Source organism: Salvelinus fontinalis, chromosome 23 (genome assembly GCF_029448725.1).
Source record: "Salvelinus fontinalis isolate EN_2023a chromosome 23, ASM2944872v1, whole genome shotgun sequence".
NCBI lineage: Eukaryota > Metazoa > Chordata > Actinopteri > Salmoniformes > Salmonidae > Salvelinus > Salvelinus fontinalis.
The window spans coordinates 12,455,355-12,480,232 of NC_074687.1; the positions used below are offsets into that span (position 1 = coordinate 12,455,355).

General features: G+C 47.9%; 1 protein-coding gene across 5 annotated transcripts in view; it reads right to left on the minus strand.

Moving 5' to 3' along the window:
* LOC129820866 (lysine-specific demethylase 6A-like) overlaps positions 1-24,878 on the minus strand; it is a 122,762-nt gene that overhangs the window by 80,236 nt on the left and 17,648 nt on the right. For 2 of the 5 annotated variants that reach the window (XM_055877916.1, XM_055877915.1), the window contains exons 3-6: positions 23,444-23,552; positions 22,713-22,762; positions 8,304-8,362; positions 2,267-2,387 (exon numbers count right to left, since the gene is read on the minus strand). In XM_055877916.1, coding sequence (XP_055733891.1) covers positions 2,267-2,387; positions 8,304-8,362; positions 22,713-22,762; positions 23,444-23,552 — 339 coding nt within the window. Of the gene's footprint in view, positions 1-2,266; positions 2,388-4,765; positions 4,832-8,303; positions 8,363-22,712; positions 22,763-23,443; positions 23,553-24,878 lie in introns of those variants that run through there. The other 3 variants (XM_055877913.1, XM_055877914.1, XM_055877912.1) reach the window with 3 other exon arrangements.

A 24,878-nucleotide genomic window follows, 5' to 3' on the forward strand; every position in this document is an offset into this window, starting at 1 on the left:
TATAGACACACCCTTATGTGTTTTAATAAAATCAACCATATGCATTGAGCTGGTCTGATTCTTTAAGCTTACGGTTTGATGAAATAAGACAAAATGATTCAAGAGAGAAGCAGAGACCTAGATATGTTGACATTCTCGATATTGTTGATATTCAAAAAAAAAAAAAGACCCAAGCCAATAATAACACATGCCTAATGATACACTTCTCCAATCATTCATTACTGCTGCAGTGCTCGATGTAGCGCTGAGTGGAAATAGGAAGAACATTTCATGTCTTATAAAAATAAGTGTTGAAAGTGCCGTGTAAGAACTTAAAACATGAATTCAATCAAAAACAGCAGCTCTTTGCTGTATTCTTTGACAGTCTCGCTCTAGTCATTGATTTACATGTTTTGAAATCTCACAGTATCAACTTTGCTGTAGCTTTCTTTTATGCGAGCGGTAGATTTATAGTGCACTTGATTTGCTCACAATAAGGATTAGGCACAATAGAGGAATATGTGGTTTGCCTTCAAAATAACAGTGATGCAAATTTGACAGTGATGCAAATTAATACAAAAAGTAGAATTATGTCATACTTTTATTTTGAAGGCTAACTGCAAAATCCACTACTGTGACTAATCCTTATTGTGGCTAGCTTCACATAGACGGGTCCGACCACCATTAATCAAATAACAACTGTCTTATAAATTAGGGTTATTTTAGATGATGACACCTAGATTGTCATTTTGCTAAGTTTTTGGGGAAGAACATTGTTTGCATCCATGAGCTAGCTTTATTTTATGACCAGCACTGTAGGTGCGCCAGACAACTTTACCATCATCATGGCATACATATCAATGAATCACTGTGACATGAAATACGAGTGATAGTGTAATCAATGTGTAATAACTACGAAATAAATGTATGAATGCGTTAAATTATTATGTGACGTGCAGTCATATTCAGGTCCTGATTGGACAACAAGCTTATTTTACACCTCAAACAGTGTTATTTGACGTGTATATTTTTTGACACGCAAAGACCCAAACGGCGTTCCATGGAAATCCTGGTTGAGAATGAAACGTCTGAACGACCAAACAGCACAGCAAGTAAGTGAAAGAAATAGGTTTTGATTATGTTTTACTAGTAATGGGGACATCCGTAAATGCCAACAAATTAACTTTTTGGTCAGTGTGGTGTGTGTGTGTGTAACCTTTATTTAACAAGTTAAGTCAGTTAAGAATAAATTCTTATTTACAATGACGGCCTACCCCGGCCAAACCCGGACGATGCTGGGCTAATTGTGCGCCGCCCTATGGGACTCACAATCACAGCCGGATGTGATACAGCCTGGATTCAAACCAGGGACTGTAGTGATGCCTCTTGTACTGAGACGCAGTGCCTTAGACCACTGCGTCCATGTGTGTGGGTGTGTGTGTTAACTATTTAACTATACTAGAATGCTTAAAAGGCAGCTAAAATGTAAAATATACGTTATCGGTATCTTTTTTTTGGCAAGGAAAATATCAGATATCGGTCAAAAATGTCATATCGGTGCATCACTACCCAAAATGAGTAACGGAACCTATTTCAGTCCAAGTCAAGCACTGATAAGAAGTAATCAGGTAGGCATGTTCTATGATGTTTCCACTGGATCAGAACATGTTTCTCTTTCATGCTGAGAGGTTACTGAAAGGGAGAGCGCTGGAAAGATGTTTCAAATACATTGAGGAACTGTTGTCATTCTCAATGGATGTAAAAACAGACTTTGTTTGCTTGATGTTTGAGGTGAAGAAAACATTACTTTGAGAAGCTCCACATGTCAGTGGTTGTGTGTTAAGCCAATCAAAAATACTAATCACATCCCCCATATACATTTGCTCGCAGCCCAGGTAGCCTATATACCTTTACGCATAATCAGGTGCGCGTCCTTACTCAACATTGACAGAATCGCTCCAAACTAAAGATAATGACTAAATTGAATTGACAAAAACTTGTAAATGGAATGAAATAAACAAAAACTTGTTTCTTGCAAGCGTAGCATAGGTTGTGCGCTCTGCAAACAATTTGTCCCCTCCAACAATGTGAACGGTAAGACTGGAATAATTCAAATAATAATAAAGTGAATGCATTAACATAAATTACCATAATCTAACAAACGTAGATTAGAAATGACAGGAATTACAGTAATCGTACTACTGGTGATACATGTAATGAGGAAGTGATATAGACTAAAATGCAGTCGACTAATTGGAATCAGCCCTTTAATAGTAGTAGTACATACCTTCAGACTGGACTCGTAATCGGTGTTGCCTTTAAACATGAGGCCCAGTCTCATGTGGATCTCTGTGGCTCGGGAGAAACTGGGGTCAATATAGAGCCCATCCTGAAATGCTTTTATCGCCCTGCATACAGAGAGAAACAGGAGGAGAGCGTTAAATATAGGATGGAACAAAACACACACACAAAAAAAAATAACATTCACAAAAGCAAAACGTGTAGAAATAACCATATGTTAAATGAGGATGCTTTTTCTCTGGGATACATTTTTTTTTTTTTTATCGAGGAACAAAAACCTTGACACGCTCCTACTGTTGTTAAATACATTTGTATTTTACATTGAGGCATGGAAGAGTCCTGCAGTTCTTTATTAGAGCATCTCTGGATTGAGCCACAGAGATCGAGAGAGAACAGAAGCAAGAGGGCAAGCACTGCTGTTACCTTGGCAACATAACCCCCACCCATAACACTGATGTAAACCACAAACTATATCGGCTGCAAAATAAACCTGACCCACACTAATGCTTCACCCCTCTGACATACAAATACCCATATTCAACACATAACCAAACAATTACAAGAACCTACACAAACAAACAAAAATCCACTCACAGTGCAGTTGTGAAAACAAAGGCTATCGCATGTCAGGGGACTGCCACAGCACGAGAGACTACAGTAGAAACACTGATCTCACTACACACAAACACATAGGACAAGCATTCTGAACCCATTGGCCTCAATACCCCTCCTTTCCCTGTTTTAAATCCTTCATCCCTACCCCTCTCTTATTCATCCGTTCCTTCCAGAGTGGTAGGCACTTAACCTTCTCTAGGCTGGAACAGATTGGCAGTGAAAATGAGTGTACAGCAGACAAGCTAACAGAAAACCAGACAGGTAGAGACAGGAGGAGAACATTAAACAGTCCCCAGGCCAGACAGACTGGTAGAGACAGAGGGAGAACATTAAACAGTCCCCAAGCCAGACAGACTGGTATAGACAGAGGCATAACATTAAACAGTCCCCAGGCCAGACAGACTGGTAGAGACAGAGGGAGAACATTAAACAGTCCCCAGGCCAGACACACTGGTAGAGACAGAAGGAGAACACCACACACTGCCAAGTGTTCTCTGACTGAACCCCAATAATACCAGAATTATGCTATTACTGACAAAATCCTGTTGTATTATCTAATGTAGGGAATATGTCCCACTGCTCTACTAGTCCAGCCCTGTAGCTCACTAGGACCAGACTACTGTTCTACTAGTCCAGCCCTGTAGCTCTCTAGGCCCAGGGTTGGTTGGAGACCACAGCTCTAGGACCAGGGTTGGTTGGAGACCACAGCTCTAGGCCCAGGTTGGTTGGAGACCACAGCTCTAGGACCAGGGTTGGTTGGAGACTACAGCTCTAGGACCAGGGTTGGTTGGAGACTACAGCTCTACTAGTCCAGCCCTGTAGCTCTCTAGGCCCAGGGTTGGTTGGAGACCACAGCTCTAGGCCTGTAGCTCTCTAGGCCCAGGGTTGGTTGGAGACATCTGGTAACATTACATCTGATAGTGCTGCATTAGCTGTTGAAAGTAAGTTGTAGTACATAGAGGGAACCCAGATGACATGCTTCCCTGTAGCCCCCTAATCAAAGTTTGTTTGCGTACACAGATTTGCAGAAATGTTTGTGTTTCTAGCTCCAACAGGGCAGTAAGACCTAGCAAGAAAAAATATACAACAATAGATATATAATCCAGGTCGAGGTGAGAATTATTTAAAATACTGTTTGAAGATTAGGGTTTCAGATGTTTTCGTAAGATGGCAAGGGCTCTGCTGTCTTAGCTGAGCGGGAGCTGCCCTCCCGTAGGAGCAGGGTGACATGAGAACTTAGGAAGGTTAAAGACCTGGCGAGCTCCAGTGTTCTGGATAAGTTGCAGGGGTTTGATGGCACAAGCAGGGAGCCCAGCCAACAGAGAGTAGCAGTAGTCCAGATGGGAGAGGACAAGTGCCTGGATTAGGACCTGCGCCACTTCCTGTGTGAGGTAGGGTCGTACTCTACGGATGTTGTAGAGTGGGGAGCCCAGCCAACAGAGAGTAGCAGTAGTCCAGACAGGTGAGGACAAGTGCCTGGATTAAGACCTGCGCCGCTTCCTGTGTGAGGTAGGGTCGTACTCTACGGATGTTGTAGACCATGAACCTGCAGGAGCAGGTCACTGCTTTGATGTTTGCGGAGAACGACAGGGTATTCTCCAGGGTCACGCCAAGTTTCTTTGCACTCTGGGAGGGCGATACTGGAGTTGTCTACCGTGATGGTCCGACTGTTGGCTTTACAACACGTAGATTCAAGATGGCTCCTAGTCAGGGCAGTAACACTTCCTAGCTGCATCATTTTCTATGGAATTACTCAAATGTAGATGCATAATGAATGCCTAGACAACATGTAGATTCAAGATGGCATCAAGTTGCATCAGACACATTCTAGCAGAATTTCTCCATATGGAAACCAACATAGTGGGCCTACCTTCTCTGTCCTGCCTGGGCCTCTGAGGAGGGCGGCTGCACTGACCTAGACAGGGAGAAAGGGCACCTACAGTAGTCAATATCAGGCAATGCCACAGATGCCTAACACCACTGCACAGCCAAAGCAAAGTACTTACTCAACAAGGTCCCAACTTCAACTCCAAAGTACAGTAATATATTCCCTATAATAGGTATATGGGGAGTGAGAGTATTTTGGTAAAAAGCTTCTGTTGTGATTTTAAATTATTTGGTTATAGTGGCATCCGTGGTAGTCGCTCATCCCATACACTTTACAGGCTTGGATAGTGGTAGAAAACAGTGAGGTAAGCATGTGAAGAGATCGAGACACAGTACTGTTAACAACACAGAAGGGTCTGGTACCTGGTTACCTGGCTGAGACAGACAACGAAGACTGAACACTGGATTCCACACACAAAGCACCCTACTGCAGAGGCAAAGTGTGAACAGACAAATAAAATTGTCCGGGAGAAAAATAATATCCCATTGCGAAATAATGTTTTTTTATCCTATTAATAGATGGAAATACCAGTTGATGTAAATCAGTCTATGGGTTCATTTGCATAATTTAAAGGAACTAAATTGGTGTGTATTCATTATGCATCTCATTTATCACATGCACACAGCATACAGACAGAGAGAACGGAAAAAACGTCAGACAACGCTTTTATAAGCCCAATCATAGCGCAACAATTCTAAATGAAATCGTGTGTTAAAAAAAGTTTTGGGGCCATGATTAAAAGGGTGTGCTTCTCATTCGCCATTCAAATGCTTATGCAACGAGCTGGAGGCTGTAGGCATTTTTAAACATATAGCTACTTCTTTTTTGTTACTTGGAACGATTCACTACATATGAGGCATGTTTTACGTTCTACTGATTCGCTTCAAAGTAGCCTTGGCAAAATGCGACCATATCCGGAGGCAACTATTTTATAAAGACTTTCAAAAGCCTTTGAAACCAGTAGCCTATTTCTATTTGGTTTTCAACTTGCTTTCATTGTCCAGTAGCCAAATGCACATTTGTGCGTGGTCGACTGCCTTGTGCACTAATCATTTTAAGAAATTATAGTTTATCAACATTTTAAGCTAAATGTTCTGATCAGATTCATTGCTTTTTAAGTATTTTATTGTAGTCTAGACCTACTGGTTGTATGAATTTGGGATCCATCGTCCCACAACTGTTCTGGAGTCTGTTTGGGCTATTTCTTTCTCGACAAGTTGACCAATTCAATAGGTCAACTTTTCTACTACGGAGCAATAGTAGATTAACTTAGGCTCATAGGCAGCGCGTCCATAAGGTTTGGGGAAGCTTTTCCCAAGTAATTATATAGCCTACTTCTGTCTATACATAAATAAATGATTTGAACACAGAGGATCATTAGCTTGTTTTAAACTGCATTGCCTACAGTTGGAAAGGCAGGCAGCGCATGTAATTTGGGAGCGTGAGTTATACCAAATAGACCATTGTTGCCGGCATATTGCAATATTTTAAAAATGTAAGTCGCGGGGAAAAAATAAGTTTGGAAAGCAAACGGCTCTTGCTGTAAAGAGAACACATTTTAAAAAAACAAATCTGCTTTTTAATTATCAAAATTCTCAACTTAATTGATCGAACAACAGTAGGCCTATAGCCTATCTTATTGGCACCAGTGGAAAGCATCGGCCATATTCCCGGTGAGTGAGCACGGTGCATATTCACCATCATTGTTGGGTGTTTAGACAATAATTTCCCCCTCCAGTTTAGATGAACGTCATATTCTATTCGTCTCCCCCCCTTCTCATAAGCCTTATATACAATACCGTTCAAAAGTTTGTAGTCACTTAGAAATAGCCTTGTTTTTGAAAGAAAACGCTCATTTTTTGTCCATTAAAAAAACAAATTGATCAGAAATACAGTGTAGATATTGGTAATGTTGTAAATGACTATTGTAGCTGGTTTTCAATGGAATGTCTACATAGGCATACAAAGGCCCATTATCAGCATTCATCACTTGTGTTCCAATGGCACGTTGTGTTAGTTATTCCAAGTTTATAATTTTAAAAAGGCAAATTGATCATTAGAAAACCCTTTCGCATTTAAGTTAGCACAGCTGAAAACTGTCGTTCTGATTAAAGAAGCAATAAAACTGGCCTTCTTTAGACTCGTTGAGTATCTGGAGCATCAGCATTTGTGGGTTCGATTCCAGGCTCAAGATGTCCAGAAACAAATAACTTCCTTCTGAAACTTGTCAGTCTTAGCTTGTTCTGAGAGATGAAGGCAATTTCATGCTAGAAATTGCCAAGAAACTGAAGATCTTGTACAATGCTGTGTACTACTCCCTTCACAGAACAGCACAAACTGTCTCTAACCAGAATAGAAAGAGGGGTGCACAATTGAGCAAGAGGACAATTACATTAGAGTGTCTAATTTGAGAAACAGATGCCTCACAAGTCCTCAACTGGCAGCTTCATTAAATAGCACCCGCAAAACACCAGTCTCGACAGTGAAGAGGTGACTCCGGGATGCTTGCCTTCCAGGCAGAGTTGCAAAGAAAAGCTATATCTCAGACTGGCCAATAAAAATAAAATATTAAGATGGCCAAAATAACACAGACACTGGACAGAGGAACTCTGCCTAGAAGGCCAGCATCCCGGAATCTCCTCTTCCCTGTTGAAGTAGAGACTGGTCGCACCCCCAACACAAACTCTGTCCACAATAATGCTATTTAAGACAGCATATCACACTACGCCCTCTCCCCACGCTTTAACCTTTTCATGATCGTAACTTAAGCTTGAGTGTATGAACGTAAAAGGATTTCCTTTCCCTGAACTGTCAGCTGCCTAACTTCCTCTCCCCCCCCCCCCCCCCCCCCCCCCCCCCACCCCCCCCCACCCGAAACTCAAACAGGCTTTAGTCTTGCTGCATTTCAAAACGTCTATATTTGCTGTACGTAGTATTCTGGGCTGTCTGACCTACAATTGACAGAGGCAGTAAAAAGCAACATTCTTAGAAAAACAAGTGTCATACAAAGCAATGGCAGCACTAATAAACATTACTCATATCATGTGTATATACTGTATTTTATACCATCTACTGCACCTCGTCTATGCCGCTCGGCCATATACTTACATGTACATATTCTCATTCACCCATTTAGATTTGTGTGTATTAGGTAGTTGTTGGGGAATTGTTAGATTACTTGTTAGATATTACTGCACTGTCAGAACTAGAAGCACAAGCATTTTTGCTAAACATCTGCTAACCATGTGTATGTGACCAATAAAATGTTATTTGAATTTAAAGTATGAGTTTATAGAATGAAAGAAGCACAATTGCCTCATCAACAGTTAATCCCATCAGTCAGGTAAGGGTTCAATGAACACACACACACACAGTAAGGAACATACAACAGCTACACAAATGTAATGTACTATATAGCCTGTGTATCACTACACAGGCCCACGAGGCCAAGCAACTCCAGGTCTCAAGCTAATGAAAGCACACTATAGTCCAAAGGAAAATACTGTGAACGCGTACTTACCAGTGAAATGTGTTGTAATGGAAGTAGACCAAACCAAGGCCATATAAAAAGCCAGCATTCTTGAGAGAGGGAGAAAAAACATTAGTGGCAGGAACATTTAGTCTATTTCTCAAACAGCATTGGTAAAAAATAAAATAATAATTAAATAAAAGATACCATGTCTGAACCACACCGATTACTCAGTCAAGTTTCAACAACAAAAAGGACACTTCACATCCCTCTAGGATTCATCTGGGATTTGGTTGTGATATTTGCAGAGGGGGGGGGACACTTCACATCCCTCTAGGATTCATCTGGGATTTTGTTGTGATATTTGCAGAGGGGGGGGACACTTCACATCCCTCTAGGATTCATCTGGGATTTGGTTGTGATATTTGCAGAGGGGGGGGACACTTCACATCCCTCTAGGATTCATCTGGGATTTTGTTGTGATATTTGCAGAGGGGGGGGACACTTCACATCCCTCTAGGATTCATCTGGGATTTGGTTGTGATATTTGCAGAGGGGGGGGACACTTCACATCCCTCTAGGATTCATCTGGGATTTTGTTGTGATATTTGCAGAGGGGGGGGACACTTCACATCCCTCTAGGATTCATCTGGGATTTTGTTGTGATATTTGCAGAGGGGGGGGACACTTCACATCCCTCTAGGATTCATCTGGGATTTTGTTGTGATATTTGCAGAGGGGGGGACACTTCACATCCCTCTAGGATTCATCTGGGATTTTGTTGTGATATTTGCAGAGGGGGGGACACTTCACATCCCTCTAGGATTCATCTGGGATTTTGTTGTGATATTCGCAGAGGGGGGGGCACTTCACATCCCTCTAGGATTCATCTGGGATTTGGTTGTGATATTTGCAGAGGGGGGGCACTTCACATCCCTCTAGGATTCATCTGGGATTTGGTTGTGATATTTGCAGAGGGGGGGCACTTCACATCCCTCTAGGATTCATCTGGGATTTGGTTGTGATATTTGCAGAGGGGGGGCACTTCACATCCCTCTAGGATTCATCTGGGATTTTGTTGTGATATTCGCAGAGGGGGGGGACACTTCACATCCCTCTAGGATTCATCTGGGATTTTGTTGTGATATTCGCAGAGGGGGGACACACTTCATTTCGCAGTGCCAATTGACATTTTTGCATTGCAATATGCAAAGATACAATTTGTCACGAAAAAGCACAAAAATTGAGATGGTTTTATTGTTTTATGAGGAAATAGTGCTGTGATTAGTCAAGTTTGCAGGCCCTCGCATAGCCTAATATGAAGGGAATTGTTGATTTTGCCCACAAAAAATTATAATGCAATCCTGGAGGGATTGATATCACTAACATACAGTCCTGACTGAGTCATCTAAATGGAAAGTGTTTAGTTGGCCTAGCCAAACAACAGTAGCTCCTCATCCCTCTCAGGATTAAAGTGCATTCTATGCCCATAAGGTCAATGGCAGAGTAGAGGCCTAAATACCTACTGCAGTTCGTTTCCAAAGAGTGAAATTCAGAGGTGTACCATTGTGTCCCAGTAATTCACCTTGGAGGTTACCATTGTGTCCCAGTAATTCACCTTTCAGAGGTTACCATTGTGTCCCAGAAATTCACCTTTCAGAGGTTACCATTGTGTCCCAGTAATTCACCTTTCAGAGGTTACCATTGTGTCCCAGAAATTCACCTTTCAGAGGTTACCTTTACGACTCAGTAATTCACCTTGGAGGTTACCATTGTGCCAGTAATTCACCTCATTGTGCCATAGTTTCACATGACACTTTAGTACCGGTATCAGTCACAACCGAAAGCCTCTAACCACAGAACCTCCAACTCATACAGACATACCAATCAACCAGAAAACAAGTCATTTTCAATACCAATCAGATGTAAATGTTCTTAATAAGAATTAGATTTTTTGGTGGTGAGAGGAAGAGAGAGGATCCGACAGACAGCATGGCCGAGGAGTAAGGAGGAGAGAGGAGAGGATCAGACAGCATGGCTGAGGAGTAAGGAGGAGAGAGGAGAGGATCAGACAGCATGGCCGAGGAGTAAGGAGGAGAGAGGATCCGACAGACAGCATGGCCGAGGAGTAAGGAGGAGAGAGGAGAGGATCAGACAGCATGGCCGAGGAGTAAGGAGGAGAGAGGATCCGACAGACAGCATGGCTGAGGAGTTAGGAGGAGAGAGGATCCGACAGACAGCATGGCTGAGGAGTAAGGAGGAGAGAGGATCCGACAGACAGCATGGCCGAGGAGTAAGGAGGAGAGAGGAGAGGATCAGACAGCATGGCCGAGGAGTAAGGAGGAGAGAGGATCCGAAAGACAGCATGGCCGAGGAGTTAGGAGGAGAGAGGATCCGACAGACAGCATGGCCGAGGAGTTAGGAGGAGAGAGGAGAGGATCAGACAGACAGCATGGCTGAGGAGTTAGGAGGAGAGAGGAGAGGATCAGACAGACAGCATGGCTGAGGAGTTAGGAGGAGAGAGGAGAGGATCAGACAGACAGCATGGCTGAGGAGTTAGGAGGAGAGAGGAGAGGATCAGACAGACAGCATGGCTGAGGAGTTAGGAGGAGAGAGGAGAGGATCAGACAGACAGCATGGCTGAGGAGTTAGGAGGAGAGAGGATCCGACAGACAGCATGGCCGAGGAGTAAGGAGGAGAGAGGAGAGGATCAGACAGCATGGCCGAGGAGTAAGGAGGAGAGAGGATCCGAAAGACAGCATGGCTGAGGAGTAAGGAGGAGAGAGGATCCGACAGACAGCATGGCTGAGGAGTAAGGAGGAGAGAGGATCCGACAGACAGCATGGCCGAGGAGTAAGGAGGAGAGAGGAGAGGATCAGACAGCATGGCCGAGGAGTAAGGAGGAGAGAGGATCCGAAAGACAGCATGGCCGAGGAGTTAGGAGGAGAGAGGATCTGACAGACAGCATGGCCGAGGAGTTAGGAGGAGAGAGGAGAGGATCAGACAGACAGCATGGCTGAGGAGTTAGGAGGAGAGAGGAGAGGATCAGACAGACAGCATGGCTGAGGAGTTAGGAGGAGAGAGGAGAGGATCAGACAGACAGCATGGCTGAGGAGTTAGGAGGAGAGAGGAGAGGATCAGACAGACAGCATGGCTGAGGAGTTAGGAGGAGAGAGGAGAGGATCAGACAGACAGCATGGCTGAGGAGTTAGGAGGAGAGAGGAGAGGATCAGACAGACAGCATGGCTGAGGAGTAAGGAGGAGAGAGGAGAGGATCCGACAGACAGCATGGCTGAGGAGTTAGGAGGAGAGAGGAGAGGATCAGACAGACAGCATGGCTGAGGAGTAAGGAGGAGAGAGGAGAGGATCCGACAGACAGCATGGCTGAGGAGTAAGGAGGAGAGAGGAGAGGATCCGACAGACAGCATGGCTGAGGAGTTAGGAGGAGAGAGGAGAGGATCCGACAGACAGCATGGCTGAGGAGTTAGGAGGAGAGAGGAGAGGATCAGACAGACAGCATGGCTGAGGAGTAAGGAGGAGAGAGGAGAGGATCCGACAGACAGCATGGCTGAGGAGTAAGGAGGAGAGAGGAGAGGATCTGACAGACAGCATGGCTGAGGAGTTAGGAGGAGAGAGGAGAGGATCCGACAGACAGCATGGCTGAGGAGTTAGGAGGAGAGAGGAGAGGATCAGACAGCATGGCCGAGGAGTAAGGAGGAGAGAGGAGAGGATCCGACAGACAGCATGGCTGAGGAGTTAGGAGGAGAGAGGAGAGGATCAGACAGACAGCATGGCTGAGGAGTTAGGAGGAGAGAGGAGAGGATCCGACAGCATGGCTGAGGAGTTAGGAGGAGAGAGGAGAGAGGAGAGGATCAGACAGCATGGCTGAGGAGTTAGGAGGAGAGAGGACCAGAGACAGCATGGCTGAGGAGTTGGGAGGAGAGAGGAGAGGATCAGACAGCATGGCTGAGGAGTTAGGAGGAGAGAGGACCAGAGACAGCATGGCTGAGGAGTTGGGAGGAGAGAGGAGAGGATCAGACAGCATGGCTGAGGAGTTAGGAGGAGAGAGGAGAGAGGAGAGGATCAGACAGCATGGCTGAGGAGTTAGGAGGAGAGAGGACCAGAGACAGCATGGCTGAGGAGTTGGGAGGAGAGAGGAGAGGATCAGACAGCATGGCTGAGGAGTTAGGAGGAGAGAGGAGAGAGGAGAGGATCAGACAGCATGGCTGAGGAGTTAGGAGGAGAGAGGAGAGGATCAGACAGCATGGCCGAGGAGTAAGGAGGAGAGAGGATCCGACAGACAGCATGGCCGAGGAGTAAGGAGGAGAGAGGATCCGACAGACAGCATGGCCGAGGAGTAAGGAGGAGAGAGGAGAGGATCAGACAGCATGGCTGAGGAGTAAGGAGGAGAGAGGAGAGGATCAGACAGACAGCATGGCTGAGGAGTTAGGAGGAGAGAGGAGAGGATCAGACAGACAGCATGGCTGAGGAGTTAGGAGGAGAGAGGAGAGGATCAGACAGACAGCATGGCTGAGGAGTAAGGAGGAGAGAGGAGAGGATCCGACAGACAGCATGGCTGAGGAGTTAGGAGGAGAGAGGAGAGGCTCAGACAGACAGCATGGCTGAGGAGTAAGGAGGAGAGAGGAGAGGATCCGACAGACAGCATGGCTGAGGAGTAAGGAGGAGAGAGGAGAGGATCCGACAGACAGCATGGCTGAGGAGTTAGGAGGAGAGAGGAGAGGATCCGACAGACAGCATGGCTGAGGAGTTAGGAGGAGAGAGGAGAGGATCAGACAGACAGCATGGCTGAGGAGTAAGGAGGAGAGAGGAGAGGATCCGACAGACAGCATGGCTGAGGAGTAAGGAGGTGAGAGGAGAGGATCCGACAGACAGCATGGCTGAGGAGTTAGGAGGAGAGAGGAGAGGATCCGACAGACAGCATGGCTGAGGAGTTAGGAGGAGAGGAGAGGATCAGACAGCATGGCCGAGGAGTAAGGAGAGAGGAGAGGATCCGACAGACAGCATGGCTGAGGAGTTAGGAGGAGAGAGGAGAGGATCAGACAGACAGCATGGCTGAGGAGTTAAGAGGAGAGAGGAGAGGATCCGACAGCATGGCTGAGGAGTTAGGAGGAGAGAGGAGAGAGGAGAGGATCAGACAGCATGGCTGAGGAGTTAGGAGGAGAGAGGACCAGAGACAGCATGGCTGAGGAGTTGGGAGGAGAGAGGAGAGGATCAGACAGCATGGCTGAGGAGTTAGGAGGAGAGAGGACCAGAGACAGCATGGCCGAGGAGTTAGGAGGAGAGAGGAGAGGATCAGACAGCATGGCTGAGGAGTTAGGAGGAGAGAGGAGAGGATCAGACAGACAGCATGGCTGAGGAGTTAGGAGGAGAGAGGAGAGGATCAGACAGCATGGCTGAGGAGTTAGGAGGAGAGAGGAGAGAGGAGAGGATCAGACAGCATGGCTGAGGAGTTAGGAGGAGAGAGGAGAGGATCAGACAGCATGGCCGAGGAGTAAGGAGGAGAGAGGATCCGACAGACAGCATGGCTGAGGAGTTAGGAGGAGAGAGGAGAGGATCAGACAGACAGCATGGCTGAGGAGTTGGGAGGAGAGAGGAGAGGATCAGACAGCATGGCTGAGGAGTTAGGAGGAGAGAGGAGAGAGGAGAGGATCAGACAGCATGGCTGAGGAGTTAGGAGGAGAGAGGAGAGGATCAGACAGCATGGCCGAGGAGTAAGGAGGAGAGAGGATCCGACAGACAGCATGGCCGAGGAGTAAGGAGGAGAGAGGATCCGACAGACAGCATGGCCGAGGAGTAAGGAGGAGAGAGGAGAGGGTCAGACAGACAGCATGGCTGAGGAGTTAGGAGGAGAGAGGAGAGGATCAGACAGACAGCATGGCTGAGGAGTAAGTAGGACAGGGGAGAGGGTCAGACAGACAGCATGGCTGAGGAGTTAGGAGGAGAGAGGAGAGGATCAGACAGACAGCATGGCTGAGGAGTAAGGAGGAGAGAGGAGAGGATCCGACAGACAGCATGGCCGAGGAGTAAGGAGGAGAGAGGAGAGGGTCAGACAGCATGGCCGAGGAGTTAGGAGGAGAGAGGAGAGGATCAGACAGACAGCATGGCTGAGGAGTAAGGAGGAGAGAGGAGAGGATCCGACAGACAGCATGGCTGAGGAGTTAGGAGGAGAGAGGAGAGGGTCAGACAGCATGGCTGAGGAGTTAGGAGGAGAGAGGAGAGGGTCAGACAGCATGGCTGAGGAGTTAGGAGGAGAGAGGAGAGGATCCGACAGACAGCATGGCCGAGGAGTAAGGAGGAGAGAGGAGAGGATCAGACAGCATGGCCGAGGAGTAAGGAGGAGAGAGGAGAGGATCCGACAGACAGCATGGCTGAGGAGTTAGGAGGAGAGAGGAGAGAGGAGAGGATCAGACAGCATGGCTGAGGAGTTAGGAGGAGAGAGGAGAGGATCCGACAGACAGCATGGCCGAGGAGTAAGGAGGAGAGAGGAGAGGATCAGACAGCATGGCTGAGGAGTTAGGAGGAGAGAGGAGAGGGTCAGACAGCATGGCTGAGGAGTAAGGAGGAGAGAGGAGAGGATCCGACAGACAGCATGGCTGAGGAGTTAGGAGGAGAGAGGAGAGGATCAGACAGACAGCATGGCCGAGGAGTTAGGAGGAGAGAGGAGAGGATCAGACAGACAGCATGGCCGAGGAGTTAGGAGGAGAGAGGAGAGGATCAGACAGACAGCATGGCCGAGGAGTAAGGAGGAGAGAGGATCCGACAGACAGCATGGCTGAGGAGTAAGGAGGAGAGAGGAGAGGATCAGACAGCATGGCCGAGGAGTAAGGAGGAGAGAGGAGAGGATCAGACAGACAGCATGGCTGAGGAGTAAGGAGGAGAGAGGATCCGACAGACAGCATGGCCGAGGAGTTAGGAGGAGAGAGGAGAGGATCAGACAGCATGGCTGAGGAGTTAGGAGGAGAGAGGAGAGGATCAGACAGCATGGCTGAGGAGTTAGGAGGAGAGAGGAGAGGATCAGACAGCATGGCTGAGGAGTTAGGAGGAGAGAGGAGAGGATCAGACAGCATGGCTGAGGAGTTAGGAGGAGAGAGGAGAGGATCAGACAGCATGGCTGAGGAGTTAGGAGGAGAGAGGAGAGGATCAGACAGCATGGCTGAGGAGTTAGGAGGAGAGAGGAGAGGATCAGACAGCATGGCTGAGGAGTTAGGAGGAGAGAGGACCAGAGACAGCATGGCTGAGGAGTTAGAAGGAGAGAGGACCAGAAACAGCATGGCTGAGGAGTTAGGAGAAGAGAGGACCAGAGACAGCATGGCTGAGGAGTTAGGAGGAGAGAGGAGAGAGGACCAGAGACAACATGGCTGAGGAGTTAGGAGGAGAGAGGACCAGAGACAGCATGGCTGAGGAGTTAGGAGGAGAGAGGACCAGAGACAGCATGGCTGAGGAGTTAGGAGGAGAGAGGACCAGAGACAGCATGGCTGAGGAGTTAGGAGGAGAGAGGACCAGAGACAGCATGGCTGAGGAGTTAGGAGGAGAGAGGACCAGAGACAGCATGGCTGAGGAGTTAGGAGGAGAGAGGACCAGAGACAGCATGGCTGAGGGTTTCCACATGAGGTCAATATCATTACATTTGAATGTATGCATTAATGAATCAATTATTTAAATCACACAGTCAATTTGACAAACTGTTTCCCTTCCATTTGGGACTTATTTTATTGATCCACAACATCTCCATAGAAGCAATCTGTTATTTTATAAAAGTCTGTCTGCGCTGTCTCTTTAAGACCCATTACATCTCAGACACAGACAGACAGCGAGGCTCGAGCTAAGATGATCTTGACTGGGAAAAAGGTGAGGCAGGGGAGATGAAGTGAATGAATAAAGTTATAAGTTATAATGGACATTGTTTTGCGAACAGTAATTAAATATTTTCAACATTTCTACATGCATTATTAGAGTTGAACTTCTGTGCAGCGTAACTGATGTAGCCCAGACTCCCAGTGAGTGCAGTGGTTCCTCAGGACAGACAGACTCTAGCCGCTAGACCTAGCTATGAGTAAGTGGAGCAGGCGATAAGGGGGCATCGGCTGCACTGACAGACTTGATCCTCTCTCTTAGTCAGTAGACGACGTGAGACACATTTGACAGAAGTACCGAAAGCAACAAACATTTTAGTACCAAACCGTTTTTCAGGTTCTAGTTTCAGAAAAAGTACAGAAGTTTCAGTATACCATGCAACACCAGTAATAATTCATCGATACGCATCGGTCCCCAGAGTAAGACGATGTGAGAGTTGAGAAAGTGAGAGAGGATGTGTGAGTCTGAGTAAGAATGATTCTGACAGCCTGCCAGCCTATCCTTCACATTCACCTCTCGTATCCCATGAGACAGACAGACTCAGTCAATGTTTTGACCATTTCTTCCACAGACTCAGGGAGTATAGCCTACCTCCCTGCTCCTCCCAGTCTCAGCATAGCTCAGTCAAGTCCTCTACCCCAGACCTGGCTCCTCGCCAACAGTCCCACACTCAAGCTCCAACCCTACACCCAGCCCCTAGTCCAAAGCCCAACCTGATTCTCAGTCCAGAAAGCCTCATTCAAGCTCCAACCCTACACCCCAGGTTCAGCCCTCTGCCCAGTCCCAGGTAGCCCTTCCTTACTTCAGTCTAAAGCCACAGCCCTTTCTCCCAGGCAGCTCCTGTCACAGTCCCAGAACCCGAACCGCAGCCCGGGAGAGATCATCAAACACTTCCCCAGCTCTGCAGCAGTGAACAGGGGCAGAAACACAACGCTGTCTGTCCCCATCACGGTCACATCCCCAACACCTCATCTCCACTCACACGCCAATGGGCACCACGGCAGACAGGAACTAACATCCATCCTCTTATCCCCCCACACTGGGCAGGGAGAGGACACACCGCATAATAAGAGCTGGAGGCTGGCCTGGTCGGGTCAAACGGTCGACTGAATATGACCCTGGAGAACAGCTTCCCTAGTCTAACACCATTCCTTTATGAACAGACTGGCATCGTTAAGGTGGTTGTATGCAGTTGAATGCCAAGACAACAAGGGATCAGCAGTCGACAGCTCGATCTACTTGGACACGTGGTGTTTCAGAAAGTAGCAGTCGACAGCTCGATCTACTTGGACACGTGGTGTTTCAGAAAGTAGCAGTCGACAGCTCGATCTACTTGGACACGTGGTGTTTCAGAAAGTAGCAGTCGACAGCTCGATCTACTTGGACACGTGGTGTTTCAGAAAGTAGCAGTCGACAGCTCGATCTACTTGGACACGTGGTGTTTCAGAAAGTAGCAGTCGACAGCTCGATCTACTTGGACACGTGGTGTTTCAGAAAGTAGCAGTCGACAGCTCGATCTACTTGGACACGTGGTGTTTCAGAAAGTAGCAGTCGACAGCTCGATCTACTTGGACACGTGGTGTTTCAGAAAGTAGCAGTCGACAGCTCGATCTACTTGGACACGTGGTGTTTCAGAAAGTAGCAGTCGACAGCTCGATCTACTTGGACACGTGGTGTTTCAGAAAGTAGCAGTCGACAGCTCGATCTACTTGGACACGTGGTGTTTCAGAAAGTAGCAGTCGACAGCTCGATCTACTTGGACACGTGGTGTTTCAGAAAGTAGCAGTCGACAGCTCGATCTACTTGGACACGTGGTGTTTCAGAAAGTAGCAGTCGACAGCTCGATCTACTTGGACACGTGGTGTTTCAGAAAGTAGCAGTCGACAGCTCGATCTACTTGGACACGTGGTGTTTCAGAAAGTAGCAGTCGACAGCTCGATCTACTTGGACACGTGGTGTTTCAGAAAGTAGCAGTCGACAGCTCGATCTACTTGGACACGTGGTGTTTCAGAAAGTAGCAGTCGACAGCTCGATCTACTTGGACACGTGGTGTTTCAGAAAGTAGCAGTCGACAGCTCGATCTACTTGGACACGTGGTGTTTCAGAAAGTAGCAGTCGACAGCTCGATCTACTTGGACACGTGGTGTTTCAGAAAGTAGCAGTCGACAGCTCGATCTACTTGGACACGTGGTGTTTCAGAAAGTAGCAGTCGACAGCTCGATCTACTTGGACACGTGGTGTTTCAGAAAGTAGCAGTCGACAGCTCGATCTACTTGGACACGTGGTGTTTCAGAAAGTAGCAGTCGACAGCTCGATCTACTTGGACACGTGGTGTTTCAGAAAGTAGCAGTCGACAGCTCGATCTACTTGGACACGTGGTGTTTCAGAAAGTAGCAGTCGACAGCTCGATCTACTTGGACACGTGGTGTTTCAGAAAGTAGCAGTCGACAGCTCGATCTACTTGGACACGTGGTGTTTCAGAAAGTAGCAGTCGACAGCTCGATCTACTTGGACACGTGGTGTTTCAGAAAGTAGCAGTCGACAGCTCGATCTACTTGGACACGTGGTGTTTCAGAAAGTAGCAGTCGACAGCTCGATCTACTTGGACACGTGGTGTTTCAGAAAGTAGCAGTCGACAGCTCGATCTACTTGGACACGTGGTGTTTCAGAAAGTAGCAGTCGACAGCTCGATCTACTTGGACACGTGGTGTTTCAGAAAGTAGCAGTCGACAGCTCGATCTACTTGGACACGTGGTGTTTCAGAAAGTAGCAGTCGACAGCTCGATCTACTTGGACACGTGGTGTTTCAGAAAGTAGCAGTCGACAGCTCGATCTACTTGGACACGTGGTGTTTCAGAAAGTAGCAGTCGACAGCTCGATCTACTTGGACACGTGGTGTTTCAGAAAGTAGCAGTCGACAGCTCGATCTACTTGGACACGTGGTGTTTCAGAAAGTAGCAGTCGACAGCTCGATCTACTTGGACACGTGGTGTTTCAGAAAGTAGCAGTCGACAGCTCGATCTACTTGGACACGTGGTGTTTCAGAAAGTAGCAGTCGACAGCTCGATCTACTTGGACACGTGGTGTTTCAGAAAGTAGCAGTCGACAGCTCGATCTACTTGGACACGTGGTGTTTCAGAAAGTAGCAGTCGACAGCTCGATCTACTTGGACACGTGGTGTTTCAGAAAGTAGCAGTCGACAGCTCGATCTACTTGGACACGTGGTGTTTCAGAAAGTAGCAGTCGACAGCTCGATCTACTTGGACACGTGGTGTTTCAGAAAGTAGCAGTCGACAGCTCGATCTACTTGGACACGTGGTGTTTCAGAAAGTAGCAGTCGACAGCTCGATCTACTTGGACACGTGGTGTTTCAGAAAGTAGCAGTCGACAGCTCGATCTACTTGGACACGTGGTGTTTCAGAAAGTAGCAGTCGACAGCTCGATCTACTTGGACACGTGGTGTTTCAGAAAGTAGCAGTCGACAGCTCGATCTACTTGGACACGTGGTGTTTCAGAAAGTAGCAGTCGACAGCTCGATCTACTTGGACACGTGGTGTTTCAGAAAGTAGCAGTCGACAGCTCGATCTACTTGGACACGTGGTGTTTCAGAAAGTAGCAGTCGACAGCTCGATCTACTTGGACACGCGGTGTTTCAGAAAGTAGCAGTCGACAGCTCGATCTACTTGGACACGCGGTGTTTCAGAAAGTAGCAGTCGACAGCTCGATCTACTTGGACACGCGGTGTTTCAGAAAGTAGCAGTCGACAGCTCGATCTACTTGGACACGCGGTGTTTCAGAAAGTAGCAGTCGACAGCTCGATCTACTTGGACACGCGGTGTTTCAGAAAGTAGCAGTCGACAGCTCGATCTACTTGGACACGCGGTGTTTCAGAAAGTAGCAGTCGACAGCTCGATCTACTTGGACACGCGGTGTTTCAGAAAGTAGCAGTCGACAGCTCGATCTACTTGGACACGCGGTGTTTCAGAAAGTAGCAGTCGACAGCTCGATCTACTTGGACACGCGGTGTTTCAGAAAGTAGCAGTCGACAGCTCGATCTACTTGGACACGCGGTGTTTCAGAAAGTAGCAGTCGACAGCTCGATCTACTTGGACACGCGGTGTTTCAGAAAGTAGCAGTCGACAGCTCGATCTACTTGGACACGCGGTGTTTCAGAAAGTAGCAGTCGACAGCTCGATCTACTTGGACACGCGGTGTTTCAGAAAGTAGCAGTCGACAGCTCGATCTACTTGGACACGCGGTGTTTCAGAAAGTAGCAGTCGACAGCTCGATCTACTTGGACACGCGGTGTTTCAGAAAGTAGCAGTCGACAGCTCGATCTACTTGGACACGCGGTGTTTCAGAAAGTAGCAGTCGACAGCTCGATCTACTTGGACACGCGGTGTTTCAGAAAGTAGCAGTCGACAGCTCGATCTACTTGGACACGCGGTGTTTCAGAAAGTAGCAGTCGACAGCTCGATCTACTTGGACACGCGGTGTTTCAGAAAGTAGCAGTCGACAGCTCGATCTACTTGGACACGCGGTGTTTCAGAAAGTAGCAGTCGACAGCTCGATCTACTTGGACACGCGGTGTTTCAGAAAGTAGCAGTCGACAGCTCGATCTACTTGGACACGCGGTGTTTCAGAAAGTAGCAGTCGACAGCTCGATCTACTTGGACACGCGGTGTTTCAGAAAGTAGCAGTCGACAGCTCGATCTACTTGGACACGCGGTGTTTCAGAAAGTAGCAGTCGACAGCTCGATCTACTTGGACACGCGGTGTTTCAGAAAGTAGCAGTCGACAGCTCGATCTACTTGGACACGCGGTGTTTCAGAAAGTAGCAGTCGACAGCTCGATCTACTTGGACACGCGGTGTTTCAGAAAGTAGCAGTCGACAGCTCGATCTACTTGGACACGCGGTGTTTCAGAAAGTAGCAGTCGACAGCTCGATCTACTTGGACACGCGGTGTTTCAGAAAGTAGCAGTCGACAGCTCGATCTACTTGGACACGCGGTGTTTCAGAAAGTAGCAGTCGACAGCTCGATCTACTTGGACACGCGGTGTTTCAGAAAGTAGCAGTCGACAGCTCGATCTACTTGGACACGCGGTGTTTCAGAAAGTAGCAGTCGACAGCTCGATCTACTTGGACACGCGGTGTTTCAGAAAGTAGCAGTCGACAGCTCGATCTACTTGGACACGCGGTGTTTCAGAAAGTAGCAGTCGACAGCTCGATCTACTTGGACACGCGGTGTTTCAGAAAGTAGCAGTCGACAGCTCGATCTACTTGGACACGCGGTGTTTCAGAAAGTAGCAGTCGACAGCTCGATCTACTTGGACACGCGGTGTTTCAGAAAGTAGCAGTCGACAGCTCGATCTACTTGGACACGCGGTGTTTCAGAAAGTAGCAGTCGACAGCTCGATCTACTTGGACACGCGGTGTTTCAGAAAGTAGCAGTCGACAGCTCGATCTACTTGGACACGCGGTGTTTCAGAAAGTAGCAGTCGACAGCTCGATCTACTTGGACACGCGGTGTTTCAGAAAGTAGCAGTCGACAGCTCGATCTACTTGGACACGCGGTGTTTCAGAAAGTAGCAGTCGACAGCTCGATCTACTTGGACACGCGGTGTTTCAGAAAGTAGCAGTCGACAGCTCGATCTACTTGGACACGCGGTGTTTCAGAAAGTAGCAGTCGACAGCTCGATCTACTTGGACACGCGGTGTTTCAGAAAGTAGCAGTCGACAGCTCGATCTACTTGGACACGCGGTGTTTCAGAAAGTAGCAGTCGACAGCTCGATCTACTTGGACACGCGGTGTTTCAGAAAGTAGCAGTCGACAGCTCGATCTACTTGGACACGCGGTGTTTCAGAAAGTAGCAGTCGACAGCTCGATCTACTTGGACACGCGGTGTTTCAGAAAGTAGCAGTCGACAGCTCGATCTACTTGGACACGCGGTGTTTCAGAAAGTAGCAGTCGACAGCTCGATCTACTTGGACACGTGGTGTTTCAGAAAGTAGCAGTCGACAGCTCGATCTACTTGGACACGTGGTGTTTCAGAAAGTAGCAGTCGACAGCTCGATCTACTTGGACACGTGGTGTTTCAGAAAGTAGCAGTCGACAGCTCGATCTACTTGGACACGTGGTGTTTCAGAAAGTAGCAGTCGACAGCTCGATCTACTTGGACACGCGGTGTTTCAGAAAGTAGCAGTCGACAGCTCGATCTACTAGGACACGCGGTGTTTCAGAAAGTAGCAGTCGACAGCTCGATCTACTTGGACACGTGGTGTTTCAGAAAGTAGCAGTCGACAGCTCGATCTACTTGGACACATGGTGTTTCAGAAAGTAGCAGTGGACAGCTAGATCTACTTGGACACATGGTGTTTCAGAAAGTAGCAGTCGACAGCTAGATCTACTTGGACACATGGTGTTTCAGAAAGTAGCAGTCGACAGCTAGATCTACTTGGACACATGGTGTTTCAGAAAGTAGCAGTCGACAGCTAGATCTACTTGGACACATGGTGTTTCAGAAAGTAGCAGTGGACAGCTAGATCTACTTGGACACATGGTGTTTCAGAAAGCAGCCACTCACCTTCCAGTAGTCCGACTGTAAACTGTAGTACCTCTGATATGCAGATAATGCTGAGAGGAGAGACCAGTTAGTGAACAGATCAGAACAATACTGTAACAATTAGCCTACATTACATCATCTTCATCCACTCAACACAATCTTATGGTGGCACTACCTCAGCAATACAGGCCAAATACAACCCAAAGCATAACAATAAACACCTCTTCCAAATTAAACACTCAAGCATGAAAACACACATAAACTACATTTCTTCAAGTAACTCCTCCAGACTTGTAGTCATATAAAGCCCAGAGCCATCTGCAAACAATGGCAGTGGAATTACATAACGGCAGAGAAGACTCTGACTATCTGTGTCACAACAGAGACAGCAGAGCACGCCACACACCAACATAACTGCCTACTATTATTTATAATTTCCAGACACCTTTTACAGGGTTTGGGAAGAATAAGAGGGAGGGCCTGTAGTCTGTCTGGCAGCTGCTGCTACTTTTAAAGGACAATTTCAACACCGAAATCCTACATTCGGCCAAACATACAATTTCAAAAGAATTGTTATTACTAAATGAAGGATGTCATCTGGTGTAGACTGTGTGTGTGTAAACTGTGTGTGTGTGTGTGTGTGTGTGTGTGTGTGTGTGTGTGTGTGTGTGTGTGTGTGTGTGTGTAAACTGTGTGTGTGTGTGTGTGTGTAAACTGTGTGTGTGTGTGTGTGTACTTATACGTTTGATCACCTTTTGGATAGTTCTCCAGGAGAAGATTGAAGTGGCCCAGCTGGCAGAACATCTCTGGCTCTACTTTCCCTTCTGACTTCAGGATGGCAGAGTCATAGCAGATCACAGCCTATGGGGAGAGGGGAGAGGGAGAGGGGAGGGGAGAGAGGGGAGAGGGAGAGGGGGGAGTGGGGAGGGGGAGAGAGGGGGGAGTGGGGAGAGGGGAGAGGGCAGGGGGGAGAGGGAGAGGGGAGGGGGAGAGGGAGAGGGGGGAGTGGGGAGGGGGAGAGAGGGGGGAGTGGGGAGAGGGGAGAGGGCAGGGGGAAGAGGGAGAGGGGAGGGGGAGAGGGGAGGGGGGAGAGGGGAGAGGGAGAGGGGGAGAGGGGAGGGGGAGAGGGGAGAGGGGAGGGGGAGAGGGAGAGGGGAGGGTGGGGGAGGGGGAGAGGGGAGAGGGGAGGGTGGGGGAGGGGGAGAGGGGAGGGGGAGGGAAGGGGAGGGGAGAGGGGAGAGGGGAGGGGAGAGGGGAGGGGGAGAGGGGAGGGAGAGGGGAGGGGGAGAGGGGAGGGGGAGAGGGAGAGGGAGAGGGAGAGGGAGAGAGGGAGAGAGGGGAGAAGGGGAGAGGGGGAGAGGGGGAGAGGGGGAGAGGGGGAGAGGGGGAGAGGGGGAGAGGGGGAGAGGGGAGAGGGGAGAGGGGAGAGGGGAGAGGGGAGAGGGGGAGAGGGAAAGGGGAGGGGGAGAGGGGGAAATTATTTCAACACCCCGTATTAAAAATGGTGGCCTAAAGAAGGCCCCAACTTTTAGAAGTCCACGCTAAATCAGTTTGAGCTTATAGGCCTAAGTCTCCTAAAAACTATGCACGTTGGTTACGGTCTGACTAATGGCAAAACATCCTGATGAGGAACATATGAAAACAATAACAGCCATCTAATGTGTTTCAAAACAGCAACTACAAGTCCCTAAAATAACTTGATCATCACCGAACCATATCGCTGTACCTCTCATAAAAATAGATACAGGTTTATGTCAGGTCGCCCCAGACACACAGGTGTCCCCTCTTACCTTTCAGTGGGAGGGTGCATTGCAAGGCTTTCACCACCCAAGTCGTTTGGCAAGGTGACCAAGCCAAGGCTCCCATGCCAAAGTTGTGGTTATAGTCTGGCAAAATGTAAATAACAGCCACACAAAATCACCACCACAGACTTTCAAAGAGGGAAGAGGGAGGTGTGCCTACCCAGGTTGGCTGAGGGCCAAATGAGAGAGAGCAGCACCTAGAAACAGGCAGTGAGATGGAGGATGGAGATTCACTGGCTGAATAAAAAGTATGTGCACCCCAGCTGTATATCACCAGGACCAGAGGCCGGGATAAAGCCTGTCCACTCAGAGAGAGAAAAGGGAGCAGTTCGCTTGAGCCATTTCAAACCCTCCAACTTAATATCAAAACGACATTTTCATTTGT